The 21,850-nt window shown below is 40.1% G+C and overlaps 1 protein-coding gene across 4 annotated transcripts; it reads right to left on the reverse strand.

The window, feature by feature from the left end:
• Positions 1-67: 67 nt before the first annotated feature.
• Positions 68-21,731, reverse strand: mbc (dedicator of cytokinesis protein myoblast city). Of its 4 annotated transcripts, none has more exons than XM_018106442.3 (17): positions 21,165-21,730; positions 13,376-13,487; positions 9,942-10,098; positions 9,612-9,881; positions 8,241-9,543; positions 7,875-8,163; positions 7,460-7,810; positions 7,221-7,395; positions 5,384-5,497; positions 3,955-4,798; positions 2,559-3,884; positions 2,265-2,496; positions 2,117-2,203; positions 1,840-1,918; positions 1,605-1,781; positions 1,404-1,548; positions 68-1,344 (listed from the first exon to the last, which is right to left on the reverse strand). In XM_018106442.3, exons 1-17 carry the CDS (start codon positions 21,208-21,210, stop codon positions 1,016-1,018), a joined length of 6,036 nt encoding a protein of 2,011 aa, XP_017961931.1. In that variant the 5' UTR covers positions 21,211-21,730; the 3' UTR covers positions 68-1,015. The 4 variants fall into 4 exon arrangements, with proteins under 4 accessions (XP_017961931.1, XP_089115102.1, XP_017961940.1 ...); XM_089258976.1 differs by lacking the exon at positions 21,165-21,730 and adding an exon at positions 13,596-13,731; XM_018106451.3 differs by lacking the exon at positions 5,384-5,497.
• Positions 21,732-21,850: the final 119 nt, after the last annotated feature.

The raw sequence follows: 21,850 nt of genomic DNA on the forward strand, positions 1-21,850 counted from the left end.
TTTAATTTATGTGGGTAAATGTGGGCAATGCCAATTGTATATCTGATCCAAATAAATATTTAGAGACTTTTCAAGCTTAATTGTACTTTATTATTACTTAATCTTTGGCCGATGCACAGATCGAAAATTACATAAAATTACACAAAGTTCTTCCTACAGCTAGTTGTAAGTGTATATATCAAAAACATTCATGTATAGCTTATAACAATATTAAAAAGTTATTTGTTCATTCTGAAAAGTACACGATTAAAATTTACGTATTTCAAATTGACTTTATGGCTACTGTAAAATATGCGTGTAAATATATTTTCTTTACTAGTTTATAAAAATTTGGCTAATTTTTAACAACATTTTCAAAGGTTTTATATTGCATGCACTGATCTTAAATTGTCAACGCATTTCGTGCTGTAAATTGACAAACTTTTTGTTATAGACGTGTGGCACTTGTTTGCATAAAAAAACTCAAGAAGTTATTTTTAAATCTGATTAGAACTTAAAACTTAATACAAACGCTTAAAATATTATTACAACAATAATGTATACGATTTGATTTTGTATAGCAGAATACAAACTTGTGGAAGACAAGCAGCATTTGTGTGCGTATTGCATTTTGTTCGAAAACAAATTAAAAGAAACATCGATTACTCTTTTATATAAATAGACTATCAACTTAGATAGAAATGATGACATGTTCAACATAATATCATTGCAACATTTAACATTAAATACACGATTAGGCTTTGATTCATACCAAGCGCGTTAAAAACATTTATCTTAAATTTAGTGCGATCGTTTCGTTAAGACACGGATGCCATTTGGTTTTTGGTAGTCGGTCATGTGAGGCTATTGTTGTGTGTTGATTTTGCTCGATTCTCTATATATGTATATGCACATAGTAACACAGGAATATTTGGCACTCGATGCTTGCTCGTTGACAACGGATTTTGATTCTTTACTTTTCGTTTCATCTATGGCGCAGCACTGGCAGCAGCAATTGCGACTCCTATTCGTTTGTCTATGGAATGTGTTTGCTGTGACGCGATGGCTTCGGCGGTGGAGTCGGAGGACGTGGTTTGCTGGCATCGCTTATGCTAGGCAAACCGAAATTTGTCGCCTCCACATACTCATACGTGGCGTTTGTAATACTGGTCTTTGTCATTGTAGTAGTGCTGATACTGATGCTGCTGTTGGTGCTAGTGTTGCTGCTCAGTACGTTAAGCATAGTATAGCCATTGGGGTTCCAGTCTAGACTGTGGGTTAGGCTGCTAAAATCCGTGGAGTCACGTGTCTTGGCGGGCAAGGGCGGTGGTAGTATGTCCTCCTCCGACGTGGAATCGGTCGTTTCTGTCAAGTTTATACAGAATAAAAAACAATTCAAGAGTAAATTTCCACATGGCGCTTACCAACTGAATTCCGATTGCTGCTCTCGGAGAGGGATCGTATGTCCGCAAAGTTTTTAATGCTAGCTGATGGCGTTGGAATGCTGACTGGTCGCGAGAGACGGCGTTCCTTTTCTTTTTCAGAGCGCAGTGGTCGCTTGGGGGTCAACTATGGGAATATGGGGTTAGCATCAGAAACGGAAACGGTTACCTAAAGTCACTTACCTCTTCTGTGAGTACGCGAGGATCGGGTGTTTTCGGTCCATTTAAAGAGCTATTCGAGGCACTTGCCAGTGAATTGATAGAAGTGTTGATTTCCTTCTCGGGCGTTGAAGTTATGGTTGTGAGTGGCGGCGTATACCACTGGCTATTGGCGACCGGCAGACTTAATACATCACGATCCTGCAGGAATACATTGTTATATAACTGATGCAATTATATTAAGCAAGAGTTCAGTTACCTTTTTCATGGAGCGCCGTTTGGCCGGCTTTTCCTTATTCTTGTTGCCTTTGGTGCTAGGCGTATGTCCCAGGCTAGGTCTATGTAAGCGTGGACAATAAGCAACAAATGTAAACAAAAGTAAAACAAATAAACCAAACATGCATCAAAATAAAATAAAACTAAAAGAAAAGAACTTAAAGTCTCAAACTAAAGTCGAGCGAGCAAAATTAAGTGTGTTAAAGAGAAGTATTAAAGTTAGTATTAGTTTAGGTAGCATGTTCTTGATTATAACGCACCTGGTGTTAAAGCTTAAGCTGGCCAGAGTGGACTTGATGGAACTTGTGGGCGGCCGCGGCAGAAAGGTGGACTTCGACAAACCGCTGCTGCAATTGTGTCAAAGATTAGCATTTATTTACCATGTAAAGCATTAGCTTTGGCACTTACTCTGAGGAGCCCATGCTGGTCTCGGACAGTCGATTGTTGCTACCGTCGAAGATTGCGGGCAGAAAAGAGCTCGTGCGTCGCATTATCACCGAATCTCTGTCGACTTGTAAGTCACACGATTTACGACCATAGCGCGATTCCACGTGATGCTGCATATCCGCGAAGCAAACCTCCAAGTGATCCTGCAGCGCCTTTAGGCTCTCCGGCGCCTTTTGCCGATGCAAGCGAATAGCTGCAGATTGACAAAGTAATTAGACGTAAACTTCTAAACAAATATTTATTTGGGAAACATACCACACTCGAGTAGAGGTATTTGCATTGCGATCAATTCCTTTAGCTCCTCAACCAGATCTTTGTCGTCCGGATGCTGCAGCAAATACTCGTCCGTGAGGAATGCTTCCTCGTATTTGGCGAAGCCGCCCATAACGGCAGGATCCACAATGCCATTTAGTTTCATGCTCAGCGGGTTTATGTGGAGATTGGGATCGTGTTGATGCAATATGACCAGCTGCCTGATATCCTTATTGGTCTCTTTCATGATCTCCACGGCGCGCTTTATTGGTGAAATTTTAAACGTATGCGTATCAACAACAGGAAACCAGCGCAAAATTCCAGGCAATGGATACTGTGTAATGAGCTCGGTCCGCTCCAGCCAAAGATTGCGCACATCATCCATATTTCCACCGCCAGAGCTGTCGCGGAATGGCCGCGAAAATTGAAACTTTTGCACATTGTTGAATGTAAAATACTTGACAATCTCATTGGAGATGATCTTATCGTTAAACTTGGAGAAGGCTGCGTCCATTATCGGCTCCACCTTATTGACCTGTATGTACTGGCCATCGCTGTTGGTAATATCCTCTCCCGGCGCCTCCAGCGTTTGCATAAGCTCTGCCTGTGGATGCTGCACCAGCATACGTGAGCAAAAGTCGCTATGGCGTTCGTACTCCTTGCCCCGAAAGATATAAACTTTATTCCGCAATAGACGTGGAAAGCCGAGTCCGTAGAAACACACACGGAAGTACTCGGAAGTGTGGCGCAGCTCCTTGACTATTTTCTCAAAGAACTGAGCCATTCGCTTCAGCAGCTCCGCCAGTTTGATGTAATCATAGACCTCCTCCTCGTACTGCTGGGCTAGTATTTTGCACATAGTAATTGCGCACTCCCACTGCTTGCCCCTATCGAAGTACTCCATGATCTCAAAGTAGAGGGCCTCCTTTAGCTCTCGATGGGTTCGGCAACTGCCATGGCGATAGCTGCGCAACTGGGGCGACAATTCTGCATCGGTCCAGTGCAGTAGATCCATATGCAGCTTAAGCGTAAATGCCGCCTCCGTGTAATTCTCGAACTCCATGTGCAGGGCGCACAGCTTGTACACGTAGCGTATGTACATCTCCTTGAGATCCACCTCCGAGTAAAACTGCAGCAGCGAGAACGTACAGGCCATCCGATTTTCCTTGCTCTCGTCCTGTATGATGCAGCGATACTCGAGCAGCTTATCCATCAGCTTTGTCACCATGTTCACAAAGCTGGTGCCGTCCACATTGAGCGTGCTGTGGGCGGTACAGTACTCCAGCATGATCGTTTTAAACAGCTCCTTATACTCTGTATCACCCTTGCCTGAGAAAGAAGATCAGAATGAGGATGAGTCATTGAAGAGCTAACAAATACGTTCAAGCTCAGCACTTACCCGCGCCTATCAGAATGTCCAACTTTTCGATCATTGCGGTCTTGAACTCGGAAAAGTTACCCTTGTAGTGGGCATTGTTATTCTTGGTGTCGCCGTAGCTTTCCAACTCCAAGCGTGAGCTGTAATACTCGCACTGCATCATGTCAAAGAAAATGGGTATCGTCTCGCGTCGGAGGTCAGTTTCGGGTATCATGCTCATTTCCAAAATGGGCTCCACCAGTTGCGGCACGAATTTGGGCTTGTGCTTGCCCAGCTGGAACCACATCTTGCGTATCTCCTTGGCCGTATCCTTGCGTATGTCCCGATATCGTGCGAAAACTATCTGCCGCTTGTTGTCATTGAAGTCGTTCAGCTGCAGCGGCGATTGCACCAGGAATGCAATCGAGCATTGGAAGAAGTTTGACCAGATTTGCTTGTCAAAGACTGGGCACAAAAAGTAGTCCGTGATGACCATGCTCAATTGCTGCAATGCCCCGAGTATGACCGTATTCTGATGCATAATCATGTCCATCCAGTCGCGCGGAAACACGGGCTTCTGATGCGGCGAGACCAGCTCCTCGAAGACGAGCAAGATCTCGATGACAAAGTCCTTCAGTTCACCATGCTGATGCAGATCGTTGACAAAGTACTTGTAGTGCTGCGCATCCAGGCGCTGCAGTATGCCCAGCATAATGGCAAAGAACTGGCCCACCACGCCAGTATCCCGATCCAGAGAGTGCGCCGCCTTCATTACCGGACGCAGCAATATGATCATAATGTCGCGCACGTCATTATGTGTGGGTCCCACGTCCGGCCGATAGATCAACTTCATAATGTTGTTCATTATGTTGATGCATTCGGCGATCTAGCGACAAGAGTTGAAATATTAATTGGCATTCTTATTCAGTTTCATGGAGTGAATAATTATCCAAAAACTCTCAGCTGTTGACCTGGCTATATGCTTCACATAAGAATTAAATTTAAATTAGTTCATTAAAATAGAAAATAACACAAAAACGCATTTAAATTAAGTTAAATAGGAAACATTGAGGGCTGCATTAACGTAAACAAACTTGGCGTACACCAATACACGAGCGGTGGTGCACTAGTATTTGTGAGCTCTCAAAGCACCCAAAAATTGCAGCGACACACCAGAGCCGCATGAGCTCTGTGTACGTGTGTTTGTGTGTATGTGTATAAAAGCTCGCACACTGGCACAATAAAAAAGCTTAAAACTAAAAGCCATCGAGTGTAAAGTGCGCTAATCACCGACAATGCAAAATGGCATAAAAGAAGCTAAACATAACTTAAACTAGAATAAAACAATATAAATTGATTGATAGGGCAGCTGATGCGCTATTTTGGACGTGCGTTACATAGGCCTGATTTATATTTGGTGTGCAATTTTTGGTTTGTTTTTATGTTCTTTTCTGTGTTGATTTGTTTTTACCTTTTTATTGGCAGTCGTATCACGAGTGTGCAGGTGGGATTTTTTTTGTCCGAGCACTTTAGCGGCTTTCGAAAGATTCTTTTCTTGCTGCCAGATATCGGTTTTCGAGTCACCCTATTTGTATAACACAAGTTATGATAGTGAACCAACAACAACAAGAGGAACAACGGCAACAATAGCAACAACCAAACACCACGATTTGGTTTCGATACACGCATATGGTAGAGACATGGGAGATACATATATTGAGAAACATTTAGTTGTTGATCATGAGTTCAAGGCATTTCTAAGTGTAATTCAAAATAATACGATTAAAATCATAAAGCCAAAGATATTACAGACAAATGAAGTGTGACAAAGAGAGTAGAGAGAATTAAAGAGCGATCGATATACATGTACATATATAGTAGACGGGCGTTTCAGGTGTGCATACATACATACATTCGCATTATATATGGTGCGTGTGCATGTGCATATGTGGGTGTGGGTGTGGGTGTGTGTGTGAAATCTTTACGCATACAATTATATATGTATGCATGGTGTGCGTCTAGAACCATTTTGATCTAGTAAGGTGCGTAATCGTAGTCGAATGGGTGCAGTATATGGAGTATGTATGAATGTGTATGTATGTATTTGTGGTGCTTTAACAAACTGCCATAAGTAAGTGCAACTCATTATATTAATGACATCATAACTTGAACGAGCCCTCGACTAACAGCTAAGCCAAACAGATATATTGCACAATCATGATGTATGTATGTATAAACACATATGTATAATTCCTATGTGAAATAACTAAACGAGAAACGACGTCGATGATCGAGAGATGTTCTCGCTAAAACACACAAATCGATCACTAACTAAATAACACTACACATATATGGATGTCACTGTGTACTAACATACTTATAGTTAAGATAAAACACACATATGTATATATTATAGATAGTTCAGATATGAAGTGTTTTGGCATTGATGTGCGGCTACTTAAGAGAGTGCTTACGACTAGGACACTTGACAACAAACACAAACACATAACAAACAGAAAACATTAAATTCAATCGGATGCAGTACTTAAATAGAAAACCAGAAAATATATATATATCTTCGGTAGGCCGAATCATAAATACTCTTGCAGAGCCTTTAGCAAGATCATATTAAAGCAATAACAGATGTGTAAGATTTCCAGTTAGATTCATCAAAACATCTTTGAAAACATTGTTAAAGATATAAGCACAAGTATGCTCAAATCATAGAGCGCGCTCTGCAAATGTATAAGAAACATATATGGATGCAACATGCTATTGACTAAACTAACATATCATATCAAAAGCTACAGTTACATATGTACTAACATATATGCTTAAACATGTACAAATATCTAAGTTGAAACTAAGCAAAATTAATACAGCTCACATGTCAAAAATTTGGTGACCCAATGATCTGATGCATTAGATGGCATTCGATATCGAGATAAATTGAAGAAGTAGCAAAGCTCTTCGCGAAGTAATCTTGTCTTATATATGGTTTCCATTAAGCAGCATGACGAGGACAATTGAGCAGATTAAGTGTGTTTGAAAATGTTTTTAAATATCAGTTTAATTACGTCACTGAACGAATTAGCGCTGAGCATTTGCAGTTAATTACAATTAGTTACTTTTGATCATTTGGCTTGAGCATGTGGTGGGTTATGTTTTAATTTTGAGTTTCAGTTTTGCATTTAAGAGGCCATTTCGCGAACATATATATTATAACGATGCATTCAATTAAAAACAATATGCAATTCCCGATGATTAATTAGCGGTGCAAGCAATGCATTGACAGGCATCAAACATACCTCCTCCTTGCTCTCGAGATGATCTTTGATGTGCTTGCAGAACACCGGCAGCAGGATAGCACGGCAGGTGGGCGAGCTGAACAGCTTCGTGTCCACAAAGTCCTTGATACACCCCATTTTCGACTGGGTGAGACGACGTGGCGGGAACTTCTTTAATATATCCACTATAGAAATGCTGTAAGCACAGAACAATATTTGTAAACATTTTCAGACGATCGGCAAACCCACTCTCAACTTACCTGAGATGCACATGATCGAAGACCTCCATCAAATCCGTGGCTATGATATGCAAGTTCTTCAGCAACGCTCCCTCCGACTTGAGCAGATTGCTGGGGCAGCCGATCATGTCGATGAACATTTTGAGCAGCTCCTGCAGACGCGTAGCAAAGTCCACGTAATCGTTATTACAATTCATCGCCGCATACAGAACACGCGATCTTATGACAAACTTCATCACGTAGTGGAGATAGCGCGTGGTCTTATATAGACGCCGCACTGCGGGGCTCTCCTCGTGCTCAATGCCATCGGCAGATTTCTCGCTCGGTGTAATGGCGTCTCGAATATTGCGCTGCAGCACATCCATTAGTTTCCTACAGAATAAGAAATAGAATCTATATAATTACAGGCGTCACACAATATGATGTCTGCACTTACGTGTAGGCCAACGTGGCGGAGAAACTCTCGTTTATATAGACATCCAGCACGGTTAAAAAGTGTTGGTACTTCAGATCGGACACCGTTTCAATGAGATGGATGATGCTCATAAAGACCAGCTGATCGTATTTCTCGGGATTATCGTTCTCCACCAGGATATTGAACAAAGCATCGAGTATGTCTTGCAGAAACTTGACTACCTCCTCGCCGGGTACCGTAGATAAAGCATTCAGCGACTGCTCCAACCTCTCCTTATGCGCCGACCAATGCAACAATCCCAAGAGGCTTACTGCAATACAATATGTAAGAAATGGATAAAAAAAAATAAATTATTGGGCACCTTTCTGCTAAACGGAATAATCTTACCGCTCTGCGTTAGCTTCGTGCTGCAAAGATTGACATCGATGGTAAATTGATCCTTGGGCAAGAGACTTAGACCAGCTATCGATGGCTTGGCGCCCATCAGCTCAGCTGTGGTGGCTGGCAGCTCCATGTAACTGTTGCCCATTGTCTTGTCGTACTTCTTGTGATCAATCTTGTAGACGGCAAGCACATGCTGGCCCTGTGGTATGGTGGTGCCATTGGCCTGCATCAGACGCACATAGGACAGGCCGAACGGCTTCTCGGAGCGATCCTTTTGCTCGTTGCTGCTCCGATGCTTGAGTGTGAAGCGCAAATGGCATTGCTTGAACTCTTCGATTGGCACGTGTATCTTGAACGTCTCCTGCCACTTGGGCTTGTCGTCGTGATAGTACACCACCGATTTGTACTCATCGATGGGCGGATGGCCGGCACCAATGCTCATTACGCCAGGTACCAGCTGCCCCTGCTCGTTGGCGACGCAGACGGTCACCTCCACGTTCTTCTCGGACGTTTTGGCAATGCGCGCGAATTCGCCGCTGCAGATGGTCAAATAGAGATCGTTGCGCACGTCGCCCGGCAGTATAACCTCCGGGAAACCCATTTTGCGCGCCACGGGCACATTGGTGTGCACGAGCCGTGGAAAGTCCTCCTTGATCTGCTTAATGTCGCCGCGCAATACCTCAAATGTTACAGCCATTTTGGATTCGATTTTGCCAATGTCCTTGTTGGCGATCAGCTTGCGCAGCGTGCCATCCAGTGTGTCCTTCTCGCACATGATGAACGGCAGGTCGAGGTTGCCCCGGAACTCCTCTGGCTTGCTTATGATTGGCGTCAGGTCCTTGCAGGCGACACCAAAGGGCCGACGCATCATGTACTCACTGGTGCTGCCAGAGGAGCCGTTCGAATTGACCGACAACTGCGAATGCTTTCTGCTGGCCGCCGTCAGGACACTGTTTGCAATGTTCATGCTGGTGCGTTTCGACTCCATCGAGTCCTTCATCTCCATAGAGCCGATGCGTATGGCATAGCACACCAGATACATTTTCGAGATGCTCAGATCGCTACGGCTGAGATCGGTAAATAATACGCGATTGTTATCGAACTGATCGATGTCCCGCGCCACCCCAGTGCGGGACCACTTCACCACATAGTTTTCGCTGATGGGCTTGTGGGTGTCGCCATTGAAGAGCGTAAATAGCAGATCCGAATCCTCTTGGAATTTGCATACGAACGCATTCACATGCAGCAGTATGTTGTGTGAGTATTTGTTGTGGGTACGCTGCGTCTCGCGATCACTGGACAAGCGCTGTACAGGGATAATTTCGATCAATTTTAGAGAGCTTCAGCTAATTAGAAACGAATCCTTGAACTTACGTTGGCCTTTTCGATTCGCTGCACGGCGTACACATGCTTTTCGTATAGCTCGGTGCTGCAGATGGAATTGGTGTCCAGTATATCGCCGCTCTCGTCGCGCACGACCATGTCCAGACCCAACAGCCTGTTGCCTGTATCGATCTGAGCCGTTGCCTGCAGCTTCACCTTGCGCATCTCGTCGAGCGGCAGATTGCCGGATATCAAGGCGGCCCTGTTATTATTCAGCTCATTCATTTTACGTCGAATCTTCTGAAAATCTGGATTTGTGGTCTGTCGGCGAAAAAGCAAAGTTAGTCAATTTCCAGCTGCATTCATAAATCTTAAACTTACCAAAAAGTATCTCTTGGCAATGACGCCCCACTCCAGCATCACTTTGGTGATCTCCTCGACGATGTCGGTGCGCTGTATGCAGTACTCGCCATTGACAATGGTGTACTCACACAGATGCACATAGCTCTTGGGGAAGATGCCGCGTATTTGCTTCTCCCTGCAGCGGAAACAGAAACAAAACAAAACAAAGACAATATTAAAATGTGCTCTGCATATGGTGGCTAAATCAACAAAAACTTATGCCCTGACAATTACAATACATGTATATAAATTATAAATACATATATAGAAATGTATATAGAAATTCCAAATAAATTGGGCAACTGCATAAGTTTTATGTGAGATTAATTGCAAATTTCAGCTGAAATCAGTTTATAATCATATGTGTTTTACTTGCTTTTATAATCCCAAATAATGTTAGTTTAAATGAAAACCCAAAATAATTTTAGTTTAAATGAAAATAATTAAAATAAATTGGTTACTTTGAATGTCAAGGCAAATGGATATAAATTTAATAAAATGTTTTTTTTTTTTTTAATATTAATTAATGAGATATTAATATTTTCTATTAAGGGTTGGTTATTTAATTTCTCTAGCTATGCATATTGTATTTATATTATGTTCAATTGATAAAGTATTATTTATTTATTTAAAAAATTTAATTAATTTAATAATTAATCAAAAACAATTATAATTTCTTTCATTTTCTTTGTCAATTCAAATTTTATATAGAGTTTACAAACCTAACTAATTATATTTGCTCTATTAATATTGTTTAAAAATATATGCATATATATTTATTTATATATATGATATATTTATAGCTCCCCACTTGGCTACTGTAAGAGAAGCCCTCGCATAAATATTCTTTGTATTCACATATGTATGTATGTATGTACGCATGTTCTCTCCTTTATAGGCATAAATATAAGTTATGCTCATAACTGCAGAATGACACAATTCATCGTCAACGCTGATGAATTACCCAACTCAAACCGAACGAACCCTCGAGTGAAGCTGCGTCTGCGTCTGTGGCTGCCATTGTTTGGGATGCCCTCGGGGCAGAGGAAGTGCGCTCAAAGTGTGACACTCGCAAATGAAATGGAATGCTTCAATTTGGCTCAATTCAGCATTTGACATGCGGGGTGGCCGCCTTAATTGCCAGAGGCAACTGCAGAGCACTCGGTAGGCCATCAATCAGCGGGCCTATCAGTGGGCCTAGGAGCATATTTAACCGATAGTTAACCGACTCTTTGCCGTTGCTGCAACTGTGTGTGACAAATGATTCCATTGAACTTAGATTGCCAGGTATTGGATTTGATGTGACCTTCGCTATTGGACACCGATTGATTGGTCATCGGCCGGCGGCTGAGAACTCATTCGATTTCGTATTGCTTATCGTTTGAAAATCGTGAGAAAATGCACAATTAAAATTGATATTTCCATATATAAATAAACAATCGCTGGCACACAAAAACAAATACGAATTTCGGACCCAAGAGGTTATCACACGACGCATTGAATTTCTTTTTAAATACCTCACACTCACAGCGCCAGTTTTTTTTTTTATCGCTCGGCATTCTTAAGTGTAGCGGCTACAGTGGAAACCTGCGTAAACGAACAGCTATAGACATGGGAAAAACTCAAGCAAAATTAAATTCCCAATTGATCTTTGGGCATTGGTTCATTAATGGGTATTTACTTTAGTAATTGCGAGATATGCCCTAAATTCATTCAATTCATTCATGGGCTTCACTGTACTTACAGCAGTATTTGTTTACTATCATTTCTTGTACTTCACCCAATCGCCTTGTCTGGCTCTGGGTCTGGGTTATGGGTCAGCAGAAATATGAAAAAGGTCAGCTAGACAATCATGATACTGTTGCTGTTCTAGTTGTTGTTGTTGTTGCTGCTGTTATAGATTCTTATGGCTACTGTATCTCAACCGTTGTTTTCGCTTCGCTCTGTCTCAACGATAAGGCGCATCGGAGCTGACTCAAGCGAACGTCCAATCGCAGACACCATAGATAAATAAAAAATACAAATAAAACCACTCTACGAACCGCGCCCACCCATTCGAAAAAGAAAACAGAGAACGGAAAAACACAGTAAACCAATATTTAAGAAAACCCATCATAGCAAAAGGGTCAATCGAATCGGACACATACATACATACCAACATGCAAACATATTTTATCTGAAACAATATTTTTGAAATTCCTATGAATGTTTCTGCCACATGGCCGCATCTGTTTTCGCCTGGAATAGGGCTGAACTGAGAATGCATCTTGTTTGTATGCTTTGTATGTATATTGGGCAACTTGGCACCGATTCCAACAGATTGATTCGGTAAACAATACTCTAAATGGGCTACATCTTGGCTAACAGCTGGTTACCTGATTTATGCATGTGAATAATTCTGGTCTCATTTCCGTTTTCTGCTCCACAAAAGTGGGTTTTTATTTCAATTATTATGATTGTTTGAATACAGACAGAGGGAGAGAGAGAGTGAGAGAGAGAGAGAGAGAGAGAGAGAGAGAGAGAGAGAGAGAGAGAGAGAGAGAGAGAGAGAAAGATTAAGAAAGACGAAAGTCACAGTAGAATTTGAAAACTCTGCCCCGCAATAATTATAAGCCATAATGTAATCGTATCTTAAATTGCTCATTCTATTTTCAATTTAGCGACTTTATATATTGATGGAGTATATATTTATATATACTTGTATGTACATGTATACATATGCATAAATATTATTATATTTCATTTATCTTTATGTTCTTTGATCCTATTTCATTTTAGTTCACACAATTGTAACTGTAGATATAGTGGGAAACTTCGCATTGAAGCTATGAATCACTCGAATTTGAATATCAGAATATTTTGCATCATTTTGATGCCCATGAGAATTTTTACTAAAACTAAATCACAATTATAATCAAAAACTAAAAATTTTGATATTAATAGAGTATTTGCATTACTTTTTAATCCTGGGTTAGAGATTTAAAAGATCTGCAATATTTTTTAATATATGTCCACAATTACAAAATGTTGTAATCGAATTGTTAATAAATGATAATATAAATGCATGTAAAAGCTGTTATCGCTCGAGTGCTTTAGTATTCAGAGCAAATATTAATTTAAGATAAGGAGACCCAATAAAGAATCATGTAATTGGCGCACATTTGGCGCTGGACTTATGAAAGAGTTTCCCCTACAAGTTTCGCAGTGGACGCAGACATCATCAGCTCTACAAATTGCTTCCTCAATTACAACTGTATAAGTAATTTGGTCTATGCCGTTATACACAAAGGTAACACGCCGAATGGGCCCGATAGACACGTGTGAATATTCATTAGATTAATATGGGCAAAGTGAAAGTGCAGATGCAAATGCTCGATTAGAAGAAAATCAATTTACATAATCAGTATACGTACTTCTGCTTGTAGCCGTAATACCAGTGTGTGGTCTCCTTCAGTATTATGACAGCATCGCCCACATCCAAGTTCAAGCGGTGTGGCTTCCTCTCCTGGTCAAAATTACATTTGGCTGCAAAGAATATAAAGTGAAGGGAAATCACATATTATATAAATTTATTAATCTAAATTGTATTTTAGCTTTTTCATTGTATTGTTTCATTTCGTACACCGAAATCACCTGTTGCGATTCAACAGCTATGCGAAACTGAGCAGCGAACTGACAAAATCAAGCTCAGTCGAATTAAAGCTCAGGCAAAGCACCGAGCTGGCATTAGGCAAATCTCTCGATGGGGCGTTTTTGGGGTGAGGGTTATCAATTACCTAGTTAGCACAAATATTAGCATTTATATACTCATATACTATATACGTATGTGCTCCCTCTGATGGCAATCGGAAACCGTGCCCGGCGGATGGGTTCGCTGATAGCGATGTCAAGCCGCCGTTCTACGTGAGATTTATCTAACTATACGCTTCCTACAAAACCGGAGTCAAAGCTGATAAACTTCTAGTTAAATGACGCACTTCAGATCGCAGCTCAGAGAAATGAAGAATTGCATTGCCCAGACGCAGTCACTGCAGCAGCCGGGTGGGAGGCGAAAGGAGATGACAGATCGAGACAAAGCCGCATTCACAGACTGACGTACAGCCAAGTCGCTGGCGACATCGTCATCACTTCCTCGCCCGATAATGAAAGCAACACACAAACGAATACAAATACAGCGACATATACGCATATAATATATATATGTATATGCATTTATGTGGATACAATTATGCCGCAGCTGCAGGCAGACCCAAAAGCGACAGCAACAGCAACAACATCGCGTAACACAGCCCGGGTGGTGCTGGTGATGGCTTTGTCGCCGTTGCCACCGTCCCGGTCCAATGACCGATGTGCGGTCCCCGCGGCTGTTGAACAAGCATAACCAGCGAGAACGACCTCCACAACACATAAATCTACAACAACAACAACGATAAGTGGCAACAATTTGCAAAGGTATTTCTCTTTTTTTATACTTTGTAAACATAAACATCTACAGGTATATACAACTGTAGTAAACATAAAAAGACCGTTAAGTATGAACTAAGATGAGATTGTATTTTAAAGGTACGTTATTCTTCAGTCAATAGAGTCATCTGATAATCATATCACGCAATATACATATATCGAGGTAGATTGTTCTTATATTATACACATTTATGTTCTATATGTAGATCGCAAATTAAAAATACTAACTCAACACTGTTCACTTATACAATATATGTATATTAAAAGTAGATCATCTAAAATGCTCTACATAATATAAGGGTATTTCACAGTCGAGCTCTCCCAAGCAGAGCACTCTTACTTGTTTGCTTTACTTCGCATTTGTTGGAGAGTGAGAAAGATTTTCATTATCTGCCCAATTGCATGGAAAGTTAAGCCCGGAGTGGGTCAATTGCAAAAACCAGTCGAGCTTAGCGAGTCTCATGCGAACCACTTTTTTTCTCTTTTTATTTCATTTTGCATTTATGTTTTGCTTTAGTCTAGTCTTCCGTGCAAAGCGCGTGAGTGCAAATGCGATGTAATGCTCATTTAGCAAAAGTAATGCAAAATTCACGCTTTAGTTAAGCAATAAGGAAATTGATGGTATTTCAACTCTCCGTGTTTTATATTACAATGAACCAAGTGATTATACTTTAAAGAAATGTTCTTAAACGTCAGTGCATATGGCAGTCGATTTCTGAGAAATGGCGAGTGATTCATGGCGATGTTGATGACGAAGACGACGACTTGGATGCCAATCGGGCAATCAGTCATCGGGCGTGGCACACACCTTGCTCCATAACACTGACTGGGAAGGGGGCATATCAAATTAAACTCATTTCCCTTAGGATGCACGCGATAAGGCAGAAGCGATTGAAACTGTGGCTCAATGCATGCAACCAATAACTATCTGGAAATTGTTGGGCTAACGGAAACAATCGTGAATAATGAAATGCAACCGCTGAGGCTATAAATAAACGAGGCAACTGGCCAAGTCACGGCTGAATGGTGTGGGAAGAAAGGGTACGCTGAACACACACACACACACACAAGCACACACACACATGCACACGGCCAACTAATCAGCCAGGTAAAAGCCAGGTAGACGGCAAGGAGCACAATTCCAGTCCACACTGTGGACAAATTGTGCAGCAGCAGCAGCAACAATTGCTAGAATCGTATAGGAGCCATTGTTAGCCGCCGGATGCAGTTCTACCCCGCCACCCACAGCCGCTCCTCCCTTGGCCAAGGCGGGGCAGCACGTGAACATTGTGTGCCTGTGCCGAGGGTCGAATGCAAACAGAGCTCGGTTCGAGCTGCTGCCAAAGTTGCCTAGCAAATGAAGCAAAACAATCATCATCATAATAACAATAACAACAAATTGCCAACAAGTAAAAGCTACGACGCGTCGTCATCTTCCCGCTGACAGGCCGCAGACACACATACATACAAACACAATCGTGACTGGACGCCCCAACGACAACAGTGACCGCGGCAGCGGCTTGGCTCAGCTCACTTGGATATTCAGGTTTATATGGCACGCGGTTTGGCAGTTTATATATGTACGTGTATGCATACATACATGTATGTACATGCATATATAAGCAAATAAGTACATATATATACATAAGCAGATAAGCACAATAGCACACCTCAAGCACGAGTGATAGTGAGCGACTGTTTCCGACTCCCAGCAATCATAATTGCGATTGTTTGTTGTGCATATGCATATGTACATATATAGTTAACGCTCTTAACAATTCCCCAAACAATGGGGATTCATTGATGAACTAGTTCTAGGCAATGCAAAAAATTTAATTGGATTCTGCAATAGTTTGAAAACTTATGGTAAAAGCTGGTAAAGGATATATGTATATATTTAAAGACCATTTTGAACATACAAAGTCTTAAACTTTAAAGAAACTCACTCACTCAACTCATAAACGCAAACTCTGTTTTCATGTTTGATTTCCTATAATTATTTACAGAAATCATGTTAATAATATTAAAGTGTTAATTAATGAATTTCTTTTTATAAATTGGTATTTTCCGGAACTCTTTTTACATGAAATGATTTTTCCTATATTTACATTGGCAAAATACATAAGTATTGATAAAGAAAATGTAATGTAAAAACAAAATTCATATTTCCAGGCGAATAACTTCAGGGGCGGCTGCTCACCACTAATTTGATTTTTATTACCTATTTCCAGTCGCTAAACTAATTTATTGTGTCATCTCTAGCTGAGATAATTTGTTCTCAGACTACTGCTCATCACTAGTTGAGCGTATTCTCAAGATACGCTGTGACTGTTGCCCATCTCTAATTCTGTTTTGTTTTAGTTATAGCTGTTGTTGTTGTTGTTGTTTTTGTTATGGCGCATTAAGTCAGCGTGTTCTCAAAGTTCATTTGTTCTTGGCGCTCCGTTTTGTAAGCTGTGAGCTCAGCTATGGCTAAAAGAATATATAGTATACACATACATGTGTATGTACATGTATGTACATACATGCATACCTATGTATACACATGCTTGTAAGCATGCGTATACATGACTTAACTTTTGAGGGTCAATTCTAATGGATCTCAAACGGTTAAGTCGTAGCTTGTCTGGCTAATTATAGCCGCTTTTTTCATACATACACGTATGTATATGGATAGATACGTATGTATGTATGTATATAGTATATTAGGTTGTTTCGGGTAGCGCTCTCAGTTCTCAACGAATTACTTTTTATGGGCTTGTCGAAACTGAAATTCCATTGTGTTCTCTTCTATCATTTTTATTGTTCTCTTTCATTCTGCTATTTTGCAAAACTTATTAAACAAACAAAATATACTCACGGTTCGACGGTAAAACAAAAGAGAAAAGAACAAACCCTATTTGTAGATAAGATTTTATGGACAGTTGACAGTTACAGTTAATGGCGTCGCGCACTCGTAAGGCCCACAAAAATTACTCGAAAAATTAGACACGGTAAAGAAAATGAAATAAAAATTGTTGATAATACCAGAGTCGTAAAACTGACAATGTGAAGATGTAAACAGAAACTTGACCCATTTAGGTCAAAAATATAGAGTACACACTTCTTAGTACTACGGATTCCAGCTTTATAGCCATAGTAACTATGTATGTTATTTTAATGTACTGAATTTTTTAGCTTTTCCGGTGGCAATCTATAATGCCTACATCCGATCGTAAAAGAAAACGTCTCAAAGCCTATTTCTAGGACTTATAGTATTTAAAAACAATAAAATATAACAAAAATACATATCTGAATAAAGAAACGCGTAATTAAATATATGTATGTATGTACATTTGTATATATTATAAACTTATCGGTTAATAATTCTGAGAATTTTATAATTATAAATCATTCTTAACATTGTAGCAATATCACTCTATAGTTTGTTCCAATATAATGCAAGCAACATGGATAGATTGATATGTATATACATATATCATCTGTGAGTCATATAGTAATCAGTCTTGAGCTGAGGAACATGGACTTTGACCGCGTGGTCGTAACACTAGAAGTTCAATAAAACGAAACCGATTTCCACTGACTTTTTCGAGTAATTTTTGCATGACTCAGCCGATTTGGACTCAAAGCCCGCTTGCGACTGGCGCTCCATTGCTTTCTACTTAGATGTAATTCGAAGTAGAAAACAGAAAGAAAAATCAATCCACACAATTTATGCTTAATTACAAGCAATTTTGCTTTCCACGATTGGAAAATGTCAATTTACAACAAAAAGATGCGACAATCTTTTGACATTGGCAATTTATAGAGCAATAAAATCGTATAGCGGGAGGGGTTCTGGGGAATGGCAATGTCTCCAATCAAATTTCAATTTGAATTACGAAATGGAAAGCGCAGATTGGATTGGCTTGCGACAGATATTGGAGAAGTGGATCTGGATGTAGATAGCTTTAAGTAGTGTTTGCACAATTGTCTCGGGTGCGCATGCAGATAAATGGAAATACGGAGGAGGTCCATTCATACTCGTTCACAACATGAACAGAGTATTTTGATTGTGTGCTTTTAATTCTCTTATTATTAATACATGAATGTTGCATTTATAATATATACATATGTCTGATACGAACGAGTATTACGCAGTCGGTTAGCAAGTTCTTTTTGTTGATGCTGCTGCAGTTGATAACTTCAAGCATTGAGAGCAATGGACGGAGGGGGATGAACAACTATTAGACAACAGCATTTGATTCAGTAACATGAGAGATATCTTAATTGCGGTTACAAACATACATACATATGTATGTATGTATGTACAAACGTACAAATTATTTGCTGGAGCTCAACTGCTTTGAAGTTTGCTGTATCATGTTAGAAAATGTGATGCTGGACTAAAATGGAAAGCAGTTTCAATTATGCAAATGAAAAGGCATTTCATGCACCACAAAAGTTAACGACCAAGAAAATTTTAATTAAATAGAAAAACCAAATTTGAAAGCCAACAACGGCAGAGCAACTCATCAATTCGACTCTAGCTCAACAAAACTCAACCCTTCTCCCTCCCTCTCTCTCTTTGCTCTGTATATGGTCTTACTTTTCTATTCAGAGCCTCATTAAGTTTGACGTTTGCTTTGCTCTTGTAGTTTTTTTTGTTGTTGTTGTAGTTGCTATTCAAATTTAGAAGTAGAATGCTCGGCTACCTACTCCGATGTGCTCTCCCTCTAGCTAAAGAAAGTGGCGCATAAAGCGCTGAGTCAAGTGTAAATAGGTAAAGGAGCGACGAACGACGAAGAGAGACGGGGCGAGCGAGTGAGCAGGAGGTAAGTCAGTGCCGCAGGTGCAGCAGACGCCCGACTAATGCCAATGAACACTGAAGTAGCAGGCCCAATGCCTGACGGCGACTGCATGTCACAAATCATCACATAGAGGACAGCCAAAGAGAGTAGTGATAGGGTGAGAGCCGCGAAATGCATGTGTGTGGGTGTGTACGCTTTGTTACTGTACATGTGCGCTCACGCATTGGTCAGCGAGGGCGGGCGGCAAGTGGGGTAGCTTATGCTCTCCTGCTTTGCATTCAAATTGATGTTTGTTTGTTTTTCTTCTTTTTTTTTTCAAAGCATCAAATGACAAATGAACAAAATAAATGAATAAATACAAACAAAAGCTTAAGAAATTTTTCTATTATTTGCTCAAATGTGGGACAGCGAATCGCATTTTTATCGCATTTCGAAATGCGTTGCAGTGTTATTGTTGCTGCTGCTACTGCTCAACACACACAAATACACACAGATACATACACCCATATTTGCTGAGCGTTTAAAGTATAAGACGCAAGCGTTAAAATATACACATAAAAAACAGCGATAAGAAAACAAGAAACTATTGGTGATAAGCGAAGAGCTTGTGATTTATGGACATATTTTCATGGCTAGCAAATGCAGCAAGGATAAATTAGGTAAAATATCAAATTTTATCCATTGTATTTGCACTGATATATATTCACCCACATACTCGGATATGTATGTATATATGTGTGATATATATATTCATTATGAGAACGATAAATGAAACTAAGCTCAATGCCGTTTGTAATCTAATGTATGTATATCTTTATAACATTTCGTACCGAAAGGTCGCAAAATTTGATTAAATTCATGACTACCACACCCACTGGCAGAGAGTTTTAGGCGCATACAGTTATTAATATAATTTCGACACTGCGTAGCAGGTAGAAAAGGAAGGCAGCGCGGGCAGGGACCAAACACGTGTAAATATTCAGAGCAAATAATTTGAGTGCTTTGAATGGACAGCCATAACTCGATTACGAGACATTGAATTGCGCGAGTGATGTGTAAATACAGACACATATAAACATATGTATACATGTATACATAAAAGCATACATATGCACATGCATGCATGCTCTCTACCTAGCTATTGAACATCGAAAAGGTCAACAAACAAAAGAGCCGACAATTAATATAAAAAAATAAAAGAAATTCACACGTATACACAGGTCGATGAGAGCATTTCAAAGATATTACTATTGCCATTTCATGGTCATTGCCAATGAATACGCTAGAATTGGTTGTGCATGAATAATGAATGTTTGTTCTCTTACACTCTCACATCTGTGTATGTGTGAGTGAGTGCAACCAGGCGATAGAAAACAGGTTACAGCTACATGAGTGTTTAACACAGAGGCAAAATCTGTGTATTTATGTCTGTGTCGAAAAGTGAAGCGTAGAAATGCTGCTGAGGCTGAGAGGCTGGAAAAAATGGGATGAGATTGAAAGAAAAACGAAATTAATGTGAGCGAAGACGAAGACAAAACTCTACGTCTGCTGCATGTTGACAGCGACCACATGGCCGGCGAATGCAAGGGAGTGCTGCAGCAATAACAACAACAAAACTACCGTAGCATCGCAGCAGGGGAACCAGAGCCAGAGAGACTCACACTTGAGCCGCAAGGTAAGAACAGTACGAGAGCGTAAGTTATTGTTGTACGCAGCTTCATCTTCTGTTGTTGCTTTTTTTGGAAATGAACAGCACGCATCTCACCCACACAGCATGAACTGTTTGCTGTTCTAGGAAAAGGTAGGCACTAAATTAAGCACATTGTTTAAACAATTTTGTTGCAGCGTTGAAATTTTAAAAGAAAACAACAATGTTGTTGTTTGTTAAAAAAATATAATAATAAAATTATTTAAAGATGTTTTTGCTTTTTTCTTAATTAACACTCACCAATGCCAAACGACTGCTTAGCATTGCAGTCACTCCACACAGCCATTGTGAATACTTGTTGCTGTTGATACTATTATTGTTAACTTTTACCACACTAATAAACACTCGAACGCACACATAAGTATATACTTTCGTTTGCGAAAAAATAAAATAAAAAGCAATCGCGTCGTGAAATATGGGTATAGAAAACAAAAACAATAAATGTTCACTCATGAATGTAAGCAACACGTAGTTTGAATCAGGCTTAGTTGTTCAGAGCCGACACATTGACATTTTCTTGTATTATTTTCTTATTTATTGCACAATTATATTGCTGTGTTAATATTTCATTGAATAATATATAATTTACACAACTTTATTGTCGCCTTAATTCGTTCTCATTTTGGGAGTTGGCCGAACATAATCTCTGCTTACGCTCCCGCACTCACATGCATACACACTCGAGCGGGCATATTTCCACTTCGCTGTTTCGTTCACAATTAATTAATTAACCGGAATGAACCCCGCGCGGACCAATCGTGATACTCATTTCAACTGTTGCTCGGCTACTACTGGGCCAATGTGACCAGCCGTTTGAAACGATGAAAATACCGTAACACTATGAATACAAAATAATAAATTATTAATAATAAAAATATATGCTCGGCGATACATTGACGTTTCTCATATATATTTTTGTATGTGGT

The sequence above is a fragment of the Drosophila navojoa genome, chromosome 2 (genome assembly GCF_054131105.1).
Source record: "Drosophila navojoa isolate 15081-1374.11 chromosome 2, UAZ_NAV_1.0, whole genome shotgun sequence".
NCBI lineage: Eukaryota > Metazoa > Arthropoda > Insecta > Diptera > Drosophilidae > Drosophila > Drosophila navojoa.